The 13511-nt window shown below is 39.3% G+C and overlaps 1 protein-coding gene across 1 annotated transcript in view; it reads left to right on the top strand.

Moving 5' to 3' along the window:
• The window catches only part of TBC1D4 (TBC1 domain family member 4), a 115397-nt gene extending 104905 nt beyond the window's left edge, over positions 1-10492 (top strand). Inside the window, exons 18-21 of the mRNA XM_059826992.1 lie at positions 2449-2608; positions 3701-3870; positions 6438-6614; positions 8220-10492. Coding sequence (XP_059682975.1) covers positions 2449-2608; positions 3701-3870; positions 6438-6614; positions 8220-8438 — 726 coding nt within the window. The 3' untranslated portion in view covers positions 8439-10492. The remainder of the gene's footprint in view (positions 1-2448; positions 2609-3700; positions 3871-6437; positions 6615-8219) is intronic.
• Positions 10493-13511: the final 3019 nt, after the last annotated feature.

Genomic DNA, 13511 nt, shown 5'->3' with positions numbered 1-13511 from the left:
ACAAAGGTTGGAAAAGACCTGTAAGATCATCAAGTCCAACCATCAACCCAGCACCATCATGCCCACTGAACCATGTCCCACAATGCCACATCCACACGTTCCTTGAACACCCCCAGTGAGGGTGACTCCACCACTTCCCTGGGCAGCTTATTCCAATGCTTCACCACTCTCTCAGTAAAGAAATTTTTCCTAATATCCAGCCTGAACCTCCCCTGGCGCAACTTGAGGCAGTTTCCTCTTGTCCTGTCACTAGTCACCTGGGAGAAGAGACCAACACCCACCTCTCTGCAACCCCCTTTCGGGTAATTGTAGAGAGCGATAAGGTCTCCCCTCAGCCTCCTCTTCTCCAGGATAAACAATCCCAGTTCCCTCAGCTGCTTCTCATAAGACTTGTGTTCCAGACCCCTCAACAGCTTCGTCGCCCTTCTCTGGACACACTCCAGCACCTCAATGTCCTTCTTGTAGTGAGGGGCCCAAAACTGAACACAGTATTCCAGGTGTGGCCTCACCAGCACCTAGTACAGGGGCACGATCACTTCCCTACTCCTGCTGGCCACACTATTTCTGAGACAATTGTATGTGCTTGTTCTAAAAATTGATGAAGAGGAGTGTTTTACAAGTTATTTGTGATGAATTAAGGGTGAACAGCCATAAAGAGCATCATTCTGCCTCTTCTCTGTCCCATTTTCCCCACCCCCTCAAATATGTTTTGAACCAGTGGGGGTCAAAGCATGATAAATGCATGGTTGTGGGATTTTTTCCCCTAGTGTTTCTCTTAGTGTTTCTATGTTATACTGCAGTTGTAGACTTTCAATAACACCTGATGGTTTTAGAGCATTCAGATGTCCAGGATTTCACCTTTTGATTTAAATGAGTCGGAAACATTCATTGTCAGAAGCTCTTAGGAAGAACACTTTTTAGGTTTGAGAAGGTTTACTGCTTGTAGTACTGTTTGCCCTTTAAATGAAATGACCTCTCTTTCCCCACAGTTTGCTCCTAGGCAGTTATCCTGTTCTAGACAAAAGTACAAGTTTTGTCTGCTCAAGACAAATTAGACTATTGAAGATGGCTTAGAGGATCTCACTAAAGCCTGTCCCTCTGGTTTGGTTTTTAACAGGAGTGGAGCACTTGCAAATTCTTTTGCATTTACAGTACTGAAACATAAGTAGGCTTATATGCTGAATTAGCTTCTGTCCTGTAGACATTATCTTTACGATAATGAAAACTTACTTGACTTATATTTTTAATTGTCATCTGGAAAAAGTAGTAATGTAGATCCTTAGTTCATAATGAAGTCATCCAGTTGGTTTACTGCCTCTGTGATACTACTCTAATTTCACATGTAAATGTGTTTTGTATTGACACTGTCCAAACTGTTCTTAGTATCTTTGGCATTTAACGCAAGGACTGAAACGCATGTACAAATTTAGCTAATTTGCCTGAATGAGAAGTGATCGGTCTGCTTGCGGTCACTGCTGACTGACAGATAGTTCAAGTGCAGTCAGTTTTTGGTAGGGAAGAATCATGACCACTAAAAGTAGGAAACTAGCTGGATCCAGTAAGTAATTTTCTTATTGAGGAATGGATTCACCTTAAGCATAAGGCACTGTTGACAGCAAAATTGGACCTGGCAGCTAATCAATATATGTCTGCTTCTCATCTTCTGCTTTCTGAGAGAAGTGTCACTCTGCTGTGAGCGACTTACTGTGGAGTATAAACTATCAAAATTGCAAGGAAATAATTTGCCAGAGAGGGATATTTTTAGCAATGAATAGCAACTTCTAACCACTTTGCTTTGCAACCTTTTACAGGTTGTATAGCAGCATTTTTTGCATTTATCTTAAATTTCGCTGGACCACTGACATGTGGGAGGTGTGCTGGGAAATACGTATGTGGTACACCTCTATTGAGCCGTCATATCTTATGTACTCTGTGGGTACAGAAGCTGTCTAAAGTGGTGATTGTAGCATAGGAGTTTTAAATGCAGCAAAAATAAGGCCAAGATTCAAAGGGTAAAAGCTGAAATGTGTAAATTTAGCCAGAAATAGTTCAACTCTGTAATGGAGAGTTTAGTCATCTTGGAAGAGGTACTTCTACTTTCATTGCTGCAAGACTGAAAGTTCTGGTTTATCGATAAATTTAGATCAATATATTCTTTTCCTACCTTAAGCCTGTGAATCTGAAATGATACTTCATTAATAATCAGGTTCAGACTGTTCTTTGTTATTGGCTACTGTGTTGGTTTTAATTCATTAGTGAGGGGTGGGTTGTTTATACATGAGTAGATATCACTTAAGGCCCTAGGCAACAATTAAGCTTCATTTTACAGTACCATCTGTACTGGAGTTAATTTCCCTTGAGTGAAATGTGAATGGTTTGGAAAACTGAGTAAAGCTGAACTTTTCTTTCTCTACTTTCCTTTCCCTCCAACCCCCTCATGCACTGTAGATTCAGATGTACCAGCTCTCAAGGCTTCTTCATGACTATCACAGAGACCTGTATAATCATCTTGAAGAAAATGAAATCAGTCCCAGTCTTTATGCTGCACCATGGTTTCTTACGCTGTTCGCATCTCAGTTTCCATTAGGATTTGTAGCCAGAGTATTTGGTAAGAAAGTTTATTCTTTTGCAATAACAAACAGAACAGTGTTGTCCATTGTGTTTTGAAACTCTCAGGGAGTAGTTTTCTACATACTAAGGTCATTTGGGGTGACTATTGTGGGTGGCAGGTAGCAGCACTCTTCATGGTGGGATATTGGCTCCTTTTCAAAGAGGAAAACCAAAATGTATTCTTTGAAACATCAGATTTGAGCAACTAAGTATGTCTACTGTTACTAGTCAAGAGACTTCGGGAGTGTGAACAGCAGGAAGTTTATTGTTGCAAACGTATTTTATGCATCAAGCATTTAGTTTATGTCTATAGAAAAGTTCATCTTGTTGAACTTGCAAATTAAAAAAGAGAATGCATTGGTTTTTGATAAAGTGTTTCTGAATAACTGATTCTAAAGTGCTTTCTAATAAAAATTCAAATAAAATTGAACTTAAAGCCTTTTTTCAGCTATCCATGTATATATTGAACAGTTTCCTAGTCTTAGTATGCCTCTTAATCCATTTAGATAGTTTTTTCATAATATGCTCCTCTTCAGATAATGTCTAGTACAGAAGCTTAAATATTGATTGTGCCTTATACTGTTTACAGTATCAGCATGTCAAGTACTTGGTTTTGTGTTCTTTTATTGTCAATAAGAGCTGCCAGCTTAATCAAATCTCCAGTAACGCAGCTTTTAAAAAAATTTATTAATGTAAAACTCACTGCACTCAGATATGCGCTGAGAAGCTAGGAGCATATGTCGTGTACTTACTCTTAAATCAGACTTTTTTTCTGTTTGATTTTTCTGTTTTTGGGGTGTGAAAACAGTCAACAGTCTATAGTCTATAGCAGACAGTAATGAAATGCTTATTGCAGATAACTGTTCAGACATGACAAGCATGCACTATTTTCTTTAATGCTCTCTCACATCTGTAAGATGACAGAAAATGCTTTTATATGCTTTAACCTCATGTTGAAATAAGACAGATTGCACTTCTGAACTGAATAAATCTGCAGTATGATTGATTAAAAACATCCCAGCAAATATATGTATTTATCCAATGACTTTAGCTCTCATTTTCAAGATATTTTACTGATTTTCTTTTTTAGACATTATTTTTCTTCAAGGAACGGAAGTCATATTTAAAGTAGCACTGAGCCTACTTAGTAGTCAAGAAACATCTATAATGGGATGTGAGAGTTTTGAGAACATTGTTGATTTTCTTAAAACCACTATTCCAGATATGACTCATCCTCAAATGGAAAAAATTATTACCCAGGTAAGCTTGTTTTTCTCTTTACTTTTTTTCCCCCCCATTTACTTTACTTTAAAATAATCATGCCTAACGAACATGTAAAAGTTTTCTCAGTATGTTCCTTTTGTTTTGAAATGCAAAGGAGTCATCCTCCCAGTAACTTGTATAGAAATAGGATATGACCTAATTTCAGTGGGTTTTGAACTGCAATTTTAGCAAGACTTCAGTTGCTACCTCCAGGTTTAGTACAAAGGTTCTTTTGTGCCCCAGCTATTGGGAAAACATGACTTTGCTTATAAATTTCATGTCACCATCAGAAGGGTAAAAGTTAGCCTATTTTTCCAAACCTAAACCCAGCTGTTGTTCCCTGCTAGTGGGTGAGCAGTCCAACAGTTTGTGACGGGAAGTACAATTTACCATCTTGGGAAGAGGCAGCATCACAGCAACTTCTCCTCTTGATCCTTCGAACTTCTGGCTGTACAGGGCTGGGTGCTGCCATAGGAGCTTTGCTGACACCTCCAACTTAAAATCCTGCAAGTTAGGATTGCAGGTGGTTGGTGAGGCCCTGTTTTCATGATCTGTATTAAAATCAAGGTCAAGCAAACTTTTGCTGTTCTGTTGCGGGAGCGGCTTCTGTCCTTCTGGGGATAACTTTTAGGGTGCTCTTATGCAGCTTCCCCTTTTCACCTCAACCCTGTCCTTGGAGGGATCACATTTGGCAGGTGCTTGGTGTGAGGGGTAAAAACCCCTCAGGATTGATCCCTGCCTTTCTTGGTTAAGGGAAAGGAGGACTGGAGTAGTGTTATTTCATCAGTATCATTGCAACTTCATGGCAAAGGGCAAGAACAGAAGAGAAACAAAGATTTACTGATGCTGATATAGGAGAAGCTTCTTGTGAAATACTGTCAGTGGTTGGGATCTTCATCTCTCTACAAAGTCTCCCTCTGCATTGAAGCTGCAAATTGAAAATGAGCCTCAGTCTAGTACCTGAACTGTGAACCTGTGAGCAGTTTTCCCCCTTCAGGTGGCAGTTCGGAGATAACGGAAGAGCTCTAGAAAACCATCTCCATATGCAGGAGTGCAGTTAACACTGATGCATTCCTATGGCCTCGTTAGTGCTTGAATGTTTCGGGTGCTGTCAGTTAAGTATTCATTTTTAAACGATGTATAAGTCTTCATTTCCTCATGGCACTGATTGTGATTGCCATGCTAAACCTGTGTCAGGCACTTTAGTGTCTATCTTCACAACTCGCTGATTCTGGCAATGATAAAGATATATTTTTGATGCTACTAGAGATCAAATCTCTGTCCTGTGGTCTGTGTAGGTTGCAGAGCAATCATGCTGTGGTGAGCATGGTAGAAGTGGCTTTGTGCAAAGCCAGGTCTGATTGAGTAAAGAATGGGTTATATTGCCTGAGTGGAGGTGGATGTGGTTATACACAGGTCAGCTCAGCTCTGAGAGGAAGGTCGCCTGTTTGCCTGTGATGCGGTCTCGTGCTGAGCAGCCTTCTGGATCTGCATTCACGTGTAGACTGCCTATATCATATTGCACCTACCTAGGGTGGCTGCAGGTGGAGTCGTTTGGCTGTCTCAGCATTGTAATTCCCAGGACTGTCCTCTTATAGTGGATAATGAAAGAAAAATGTAGACATTATGCAGGACTGTAATACACAGATGAAGAATTGACCGGGTAGCTACATAGAGGAAAATGGCACTTGCCCAGCTTGAACACCGTTTCTAATTTAAAGTTTTACCTCGTTTGAATTACCTGAAGAACAGCGAACGTAATGCAGAACTTGTTTTGTTGGGGTATCTCTGTATGTCTTCCGTTGGTGTAATGTTTTTGATCTCTAGAACAAAGAACAGAATTAATGTCACTGTAGACATCCTTCCCTTCCTAGTCTAAACTATTTGGTAAATTTCTGAAGGTAAGAGGCTGTGATTAGATGTATAAACAGATAAGGGAAGGGTCGTATGGTCCCATTGCTGTTAGATGCTCAGTTCCATAGTCTTCACAATGCTTTGTCACCAAAGCATCCCAGTAAGAAAATAGTGTATCTTCACGCAGAGACAGAGCACAGGGAAACTGTAACCATGAAGAGTGTTTTTATAAAAGTCTATAAATGAGCACTTGGCGTCAAGAGATCCAGTTTTGAGGGTGGAGATCTGACAACTCCTGGATTATTCTTCCTCATTGTGTGATCCTGCTCCCATCACAAGCTGGTGAGACTTGAATTTAAAAATTTCTTCTTGAACTTCTTAATATTCCTGAGCCAAGCAATGATAAGACTTGGCCATATTATAAAATTCTTGGATTAAATAAGACTTTACTGCTAATACATGTCATAGTAAGAGATGGTATTTGGTAATTGTAAAAATGATGATCCAATTTATTCTAAAGTCTATGATTTATTATGGCTACAATAAGAATTCTAGATGCTAAAATGCTCTTACTTCCCCTTAAAGTTCTTTTTTGAGAGGATCAGGAAAAAACATTAAGTTAATCAAGCAGAGTTGCCTCTTAGCCAAACATTCATGTGGAATAAGTGCTCTCTATTGTAGTTAAAAATTGGTTTTTTGTCTCATGGCAGGTGTTTGAGATGGATATTTCAAAACAGCTCCATGCCTACGAAGTAGAGTACCATGTTCTTCAGGATGAACTGCAGGAAAATGTGAATCTCTGTGATGAAGGTGAACCCCTGGAGAAGCTGGAGAGGGCAAACAGTCATCTGAAGAGACAAAACATGGATTTGTTGGAGAAGCTACAGGTAAATGACTTAAGACTACAAATTCATGGAGAGGTCATTTCTGTGATTCAGCCAATAGAGGAGTAAGTGTCTTTTTTAAATGTACATGAGAAGTCTCCTAACTGCAAGACCTTAACACAGTTGAGTGGTTCTGTCAATTACAGTGACTTACTTCTGTTATTTTTAACTCCTTTTGTCATTCCTTGCACTTTTCCTTCTTGATTTAGATTTCTTTTTCTCAAAGTATCTCTACCCTTATCTCTCATAAAATCTGTTGGCAAAATTTGTGTTGCTGAAAAATAAGGTCTATGTCCCTTCATCTCTTTGCTTCCTTATCGGAAAGTTTTAAGAAATAATCCATAGTGCTGTAGGCTTGCTTTCTCCAGACCTTTGTAGGCAGTTTCCTTCTGCTGAAGCTCATAGTCCTACTTTTGAAAGGTGGTCTCTCCTAGCAGACTTGAATACAGCTGAGTGCCCACCAGACTTTGCCCTATAAAGTCATGCTTTAAAAACGTCTTCTCTTCCTCCTTCACTATTCACCCTTTCTCCCATAGCCTGGCCAAGACTTGTTTCAAGTTTCAGTATGCATTGTCTTGCATTTTCCTGAAAGACAAGCTCTTCTTTTTGCATCATCAGGCCATTTCTTGTTATATTTGTTAATTTGAACAAGCATTGGAAACAGCTTAGAGAGCACCTTTAGCAACCTGAAAATAGAAGCAGGGAAAAAAGGAGATACCAAGTCCTCATTATTTTTGCATTTATGGGCTAAGGGTGCTGTGTTGTGTTCTTTTGATATTGGAAACAGGGATCACTTGTTTTTTTACTGTTATTATTTTTGCTTTATTATTTTCATTTATTTATGTATTTACTGCTAGCTGGGCTTTTATCTCTGTTCTGAAAATCCACCAAGGGCATGGAATAGTTATGAGTGGCTGATTTGAAAGGCTCTATCAAAGTTCTTCTGTTCTTCCAGAGTGCCATACTGTAACGCATCTTCCTCAGTTCCTTAACCTTTTCATATTTTGTTTATATAGCTGCTTCATTCCTCTGCTTGGGCCCTTCCCTAGGAATGGTCAGAATTCCCCCACTTCCCACAGAGAGACATTTGCTACTGCTGAGATCCAGGGTTTCTGATTACTAGTCAGTGGGGGTTTTTTTCCCCAGAGGAAGCTGAAGGTCTTTTATTGGAGAACAGGGAAAACTGTCTGCTTCTAGACTTAATGTTGAGGTTCTCTTTCCCTCTAACCTCTCCATCCTGCTAATTTACTTTTTTACATAGGGTTCCTATTGTTCCATCACTGTCAGACAAGTCGTCTTTTCCAGTGCTACTGCAACTGCTGATTTCCTTTTTCTTCCTGCAGCTCCAGTTCCTTGTCTCTCTCAACTGTCCCTTGCTTGGTGCAACTTGCATGTCTCCTTCCCTCTGTAGAGCTTTCAGAAATCCTTCAGATTGATCTGGCCACTATAAGGCAATTCTGTGTATGATACACAGTGGGCTTTCCTTGTATCATCTGTCTACACAGATGTCTTTTAGAAACATCTATGTAACTAAGTTCTTAACATATAATATAAAAAAGTTATTGAGAACATCTCAATTTATTATATCAATAATGTTACTGTTTACAGGTTGCTCATGCTAAAATTCAGAGTCTGGAATCCAGCCTGGAGACTACTTTGACTCGAGAGAACAAAATGAAGACTGTAATTCAGTCCCTGGAACAGGAGAAGATAACATATCAAAAGACTCTTGAGCAGATAATGAAGTATTTGCCAGCAGAAGCGTTGGCTGACTGTGAACTGCTCCTGAAGAAAGTAAACTACAATCCAAATAATAAAATAAAATAAGGAGTAAGCCATAAACCAGGTTTTTTTAGGCAGCATTTCTTCAAAAAAAGGGAAAGAAGAGATGAGTATGCTGCTTTCAAAGGACTTAGCAATAGGCAACGGTATTATCCAAAACTAGTGCTGGGACACTCATAGCTACAGATGGGCCTTCAAATGTCAGTATGCAAATTCAGGCTATTAATTTTTTTTATGATTGTGTAAATAAATCACAAGGGGGAAATAAAGGTTTCTCACATGTAATTATGATGAGTAGATGTATATTTAGAGTTGACCTAAAGGAAAAGAGAAATTTCAGTAGTCAAAGCCGAGATAATGATGATCTACGAATTCGCTCTGGATGTGGTTGTCTTATAGTGAAATGAGGATAGCGTGTCTTTATATATATGTATGTTGAATAATACTTGAAGACAAAAAGAAAAAGAATGGAATTTTCCCTCCAAAGAGCAGCATGTTTCACATCTGTGGAAAATCGGTGTGAACTCATGCGTGCCTCTCTTTTAATTCTACTGACATTGTGTGCACAGACCAAGCAGCAGAGTAAGTATCATGACTTGGTTCGTACAGAAAGAGCTCCAGTGCCATCCGCTGCCTGGGCTGTACTGGTCAGCAATGTAATTCCACATGCATGTTGGAACTGGAAACAAAAAGCATCACATCATAGCTCCGCCTCCATAGCTCAGAGCTAAGAAATAGGTACCTATACACACTTGCAGAACTTGTAAACACAAGAGCTAGTAGTGACTGCTACTTTCTTCCCAGCCTGTTTGCTTCCACCTGTCCTGGGGTTGGTCATGATGACAGGTAGAAGGAAGCAAGGCTGTGGGGTGGTATTTATTCTGATGTTAATTTTCCCCAGGAGACTTGCTGTCATAAGAATTAAGCGTGTAAGAGGTTCTCATTTAACCAAAGAAATACTACAAGAAGCCTTGTCTTACTGTAGTGGGAGCCAGAAGGCTGTTCTTAAATTTTATTTGAAGAGAAAATTGAGGCAGGTTGCAGAAAGTTGAGTGTAAGTGTGCAAGAGAGGACCAAGCAAGTTTCAAATATTATGTACCTTTCAGTTTTCACATACACAGTGGATATACATTTCAAAGGGGATTCTGAAGTACAGGTGCAGTTTTAATAATGCTTTCCAGGTTATTCCTGTTTTAATACTGCTTTGTGGTCTTCTTTTTAAAACAAAAGTCATGAATTTATGTGTTCTGGGTAGAAGGTAGGTAAGCTCTGATAATTTCAAGGGAGAAAATATGTTTATAAAGGTATAAAAAGATGCATATAGATTTGAAAATGGTTTTGAGTGGAATTTTTGAGAAGGTTTAGACAACTGTGTAATAGGCACGTATTTTGGAGTGCATGTCTGAACCATTCATTGAGTGTTACAGTGGCTCATGTTATCTCTTACCATTTATACTGTATTTCAGGAAACACTCTTTTTAGTAAGAAAAACAATTAAGCAAAGTGCCAAATCCATCAGTGTCTTTATGCATAAGATTGTCCAATTTAGAAAGCAGGGACTGAATATCACTGCTTTCTAAGTATTATGCTTTATGTTAACATAACAGTGAGGAACAACAATGCTGATTTGCTGCACGCTGCTGTGGAACTTAGGGGCTTGGGGGTCTCCGGTTGGTTTTTTTTTTTTTGATTGTTGTTGTTTTTTACTTCCATAGTGTTTTATTTGATTAAAGATACTGATTTACTTAACAGTCTTTCTTCTTACAGTTGGGGTGCAAGGTCTTAACACTGTGTATAAAACTATGTGGAACCTGTCTAGATATTTCAAGAATATTGTATTATTGTACTAGGTGGGAAAATGCCAAGTGAAAGGCAGTTCTTTACAGTTTTGTTCAGAGTAAGTTTTAGCTGATGTGTACATACAAAACCAATCCCAGGAACTGCAGTAGTGAGTATTACAAAGAACCAAGGTTATTCACATACATCTTTTTTTTTTTTTTTTTTTTTTTTAAGATGCACTGAATGTGCTTATTCTCTGTTTCACTTATAAAATTTTTCATGTAATGCCTGGAGAAATTCCAATAAATGTCATTGCTGCATTTCCTATGGCCTGTGACTAGTTTTATTTTTCTACACTTCAAGTACCAATCTCATTCTCAATAGTACTGTTTACGTGAAAGATGAAAGGATGTTTCGTTTCTAGTTGTGCAGAAAAAAAACACAGGATTTGTAGAAGGACAGGGGGATGATAGAAATCCTTATCGGGGAAAATAGTCTTGTGTTGTTCATAATAGAAGATGAAACGATCAAAAGGTATTTTTTCTTCTGTAGCAGTTCATTTAGTACATATGCATGTTGAGAATAGTGATTTGATGAACTATACGCTGTACATCTAGCTTGGGAGGAGGAGAACACCATATCAACAAGTAGGAATAAACTACAGAAGTAAAACCAGAATGAGGTAAGTGCCTCATGACGTTAGGACACTTGTGATAGCATTTGTATTCTCGACACAAGTGTGGCTTGTAACTGGTTATCTCTGGGGTCTCTAGCTTGAAGTCTGCACTCAAGCAGGTGTGCTCCAGACCATCTTCAGATGAGTAACAAGCAAGATTGTCTAGAAGACTGTGAACAGTGTGTTTGTGTCCATCTGTTTGTCTCTCCCTGTCTATCGTATAGATAACTTTACAGCTGTTTTGTTCTGGCTGCAGTTGTGCAGCTGTGAAGAGGGAAGTCTAAGGTGCAGTGGGCCAGAGACAGAGCTGCAAGGATAGAGAAGGTATGGTTCCTGGGTTTGGACAAATTGCTTATTTATTCCTCTATCTTGTTTTTCTCTTTGGAAGAAAAGTCTTCAGAATAAAGCTGTTGTTCTAAGCTAAACACAACGGCGCTCTCAGTTTTTGCAGTCAACTTGCAGAGAACTAACTCAGAAGGAAAGTATCTACTGTTTTTAGGAACAGCTAACTTAGACTGGTTTTTGCTGGCAGAGGGCTTTTTAAAAAGTCTGGGAAGAGGGCCATCCTTTTAGCTAGCAAACTAGCTTGTAAATGAAGAGTACTACTTGCCAGGAATACAGTTGAAATAGGTCAGTCTGGTAAGAAGGGCTAACGCAGGGAACTCTGTGGTATTTACACCTTTTATGGATGGAAAACTTGGCCAGAAAGTTGTTGGGTTATTTTTTTTTTCTCTCCTAAAAAGGACAGTATGTATTTCTCTCCTAAAAAGAGGAGTGTTTATTTAAGGTGCTTTTAAGTTGCATTTTGTTCACTTTTCTCTAAAAAAGCGTTAGATATCACCGAAAAAACAGTGTCCTGATAAATGGCATGTTCCAGCTGAAGACCTAACTTGAAATCACAAATCTAGCTAATCTTAAGTGGTTTGATTATGCCCTCTTCAACATGACACTGCTTTGCTTAGTATCACTACAAGAAAGCTGAACAATTTGTAACATAGGAAAGAATTTGATGTTCTTAGCATGATCCAGAGGATCTACATTTGAACACTTAATCTAAACCTAAAACCACATAGGTATTAGTGTGAATAGCCTTTTGTGTGTTGAGGTGAATAACCCCAGGCACTGTTAATAGTAATTATCTGCTCAGTCTTTGTAGTCATAGATGGGTGTTGACAGGCATGTGCAGGCCGTAACATTTCAAGCTTTATGCAGGGCTACACCATACATTTGAAGAATTGTAATTGATTCTGTATTGCTGTAGTTCAGCTTTTACTGTCAGTGTTAGCGATTGAATGCATTTATGCATGCTTTGCCTTCCTCAGTCTTTCTAGTGACTGGAAAGAACAAAATTTCACTGTCTTTTCCAAAAAGGCGTATTGAATGCCTAGCTATATCCTTCCTCCAGACATCTGGTGTGCAAAGGATAGAGTTTATATGCTTAAAGTTTAATATGTTAGCTCACTCTGAGAGCGTATTAAACTTGGCAGTGACGGTAAAAAGCTGGGGACTAAAGCAGAGATGACTGTGTGCCTTGAGCAGCTAATGGGTTGTGTGCTGACTGGCTTGCAGTGAAGTGGAATCTGGGCGGATTGGTATTTGGTGTGTTGTTTGGTTTTATTTTAATGCTGACCTTCATTCTGGACCGAAGGAAGGAGCTGGTGGTGCTCCTTTACCAAAATGTTGTGTTGGGGTTTCATTTGAGTTGAGAAGGTTTTCCACTGCTTTACTATTCTCTTCAGAACACTTCCTCAGCAACCACTTTTCAACAAGGGCATTGGGAATTGTTGTTCGCAGTCTTACCATCAGAATAATTTCTCTTAGAGCTTATCCGAACTGTTCCTGTATTCAGATTACAACTTACTCAAGTCTTCATCCTGATAAGAGAAAGATAGAAGGTTTTAATATATTGGTTTTATTTTTGGTTAGAGTGCATGCTGAGAGATGACATAAATGCCATACATCCTGTATTGCCGGAACGTACATGGGGAGAAGTATTGAGTGAGCTTGTGCTTGTAAAACTCTGGACTAAGAGGCGTCACTTCATAGTGTGGGAAATAGGTCTATATCTGACTTCAAAACGGAGACCTAGTTGCACTGGCTGTGTGTACTCTATGCTGTTACCTGTCTGAATAATTACTTCTGTCGCCTGCGTACACTTACTATTTGGAGTTGCAGAGATTTAGATGTATACAGTCTAAAAAGTTTAAACTGCTTGTACCATCCGATTTTGAGCGTGAATGAAGCATTCTGTGTAGTATAAGCATTCTCTTCACAACCAGGGTAGCTGTCCAGCTGAAAACCTTATTTCAGAACAGAAGAGACACACGCTGAAGAAAGAGCTGATTTGAGCCTGTAGTTACTTTTCCCTTGGCTGGGCAAGTGGGCTACCCAAGATAGAATCATACAATATCTCAAGTTGGAAAGCACCCATAAGGATCATTGAGTCCAACTCCCTGCTCCTTTCAGGACTACCTAAAACTAAACTGTGTGACCAAGGAACATCTGGACGATGCTCTTAAACTCTGACAGGCTTGGTGCCATGACCACTTCCTTGGGGAGCCTGTTCCAGTGGCCAGCTACCCTCTCAGTGAAGAACCTTTTCTTAATGTCCAATCTGAACTTCCCCTGACGCAGCTTCATTCCATTTCCTCGTGTCCTGTTGG

Source organism: Gavia stellata, chromosome 1 (genome assembly GCF_030936135.1).
Source record: "Gavia stellata isolate bGavSte3 chromosome 1, bGavSte3.hap2, whole genome shotgun sequence".
NCBI lineage: Eukaryota > Metazoa > Chordata > Aves > Gaviiformes > Gaviidae > Gavia > Gavia stellata.
Note: the sequence above shows the minus strand (reverse complement) of the source record. Positions and strands in the feature narration are given on the sequence as shown.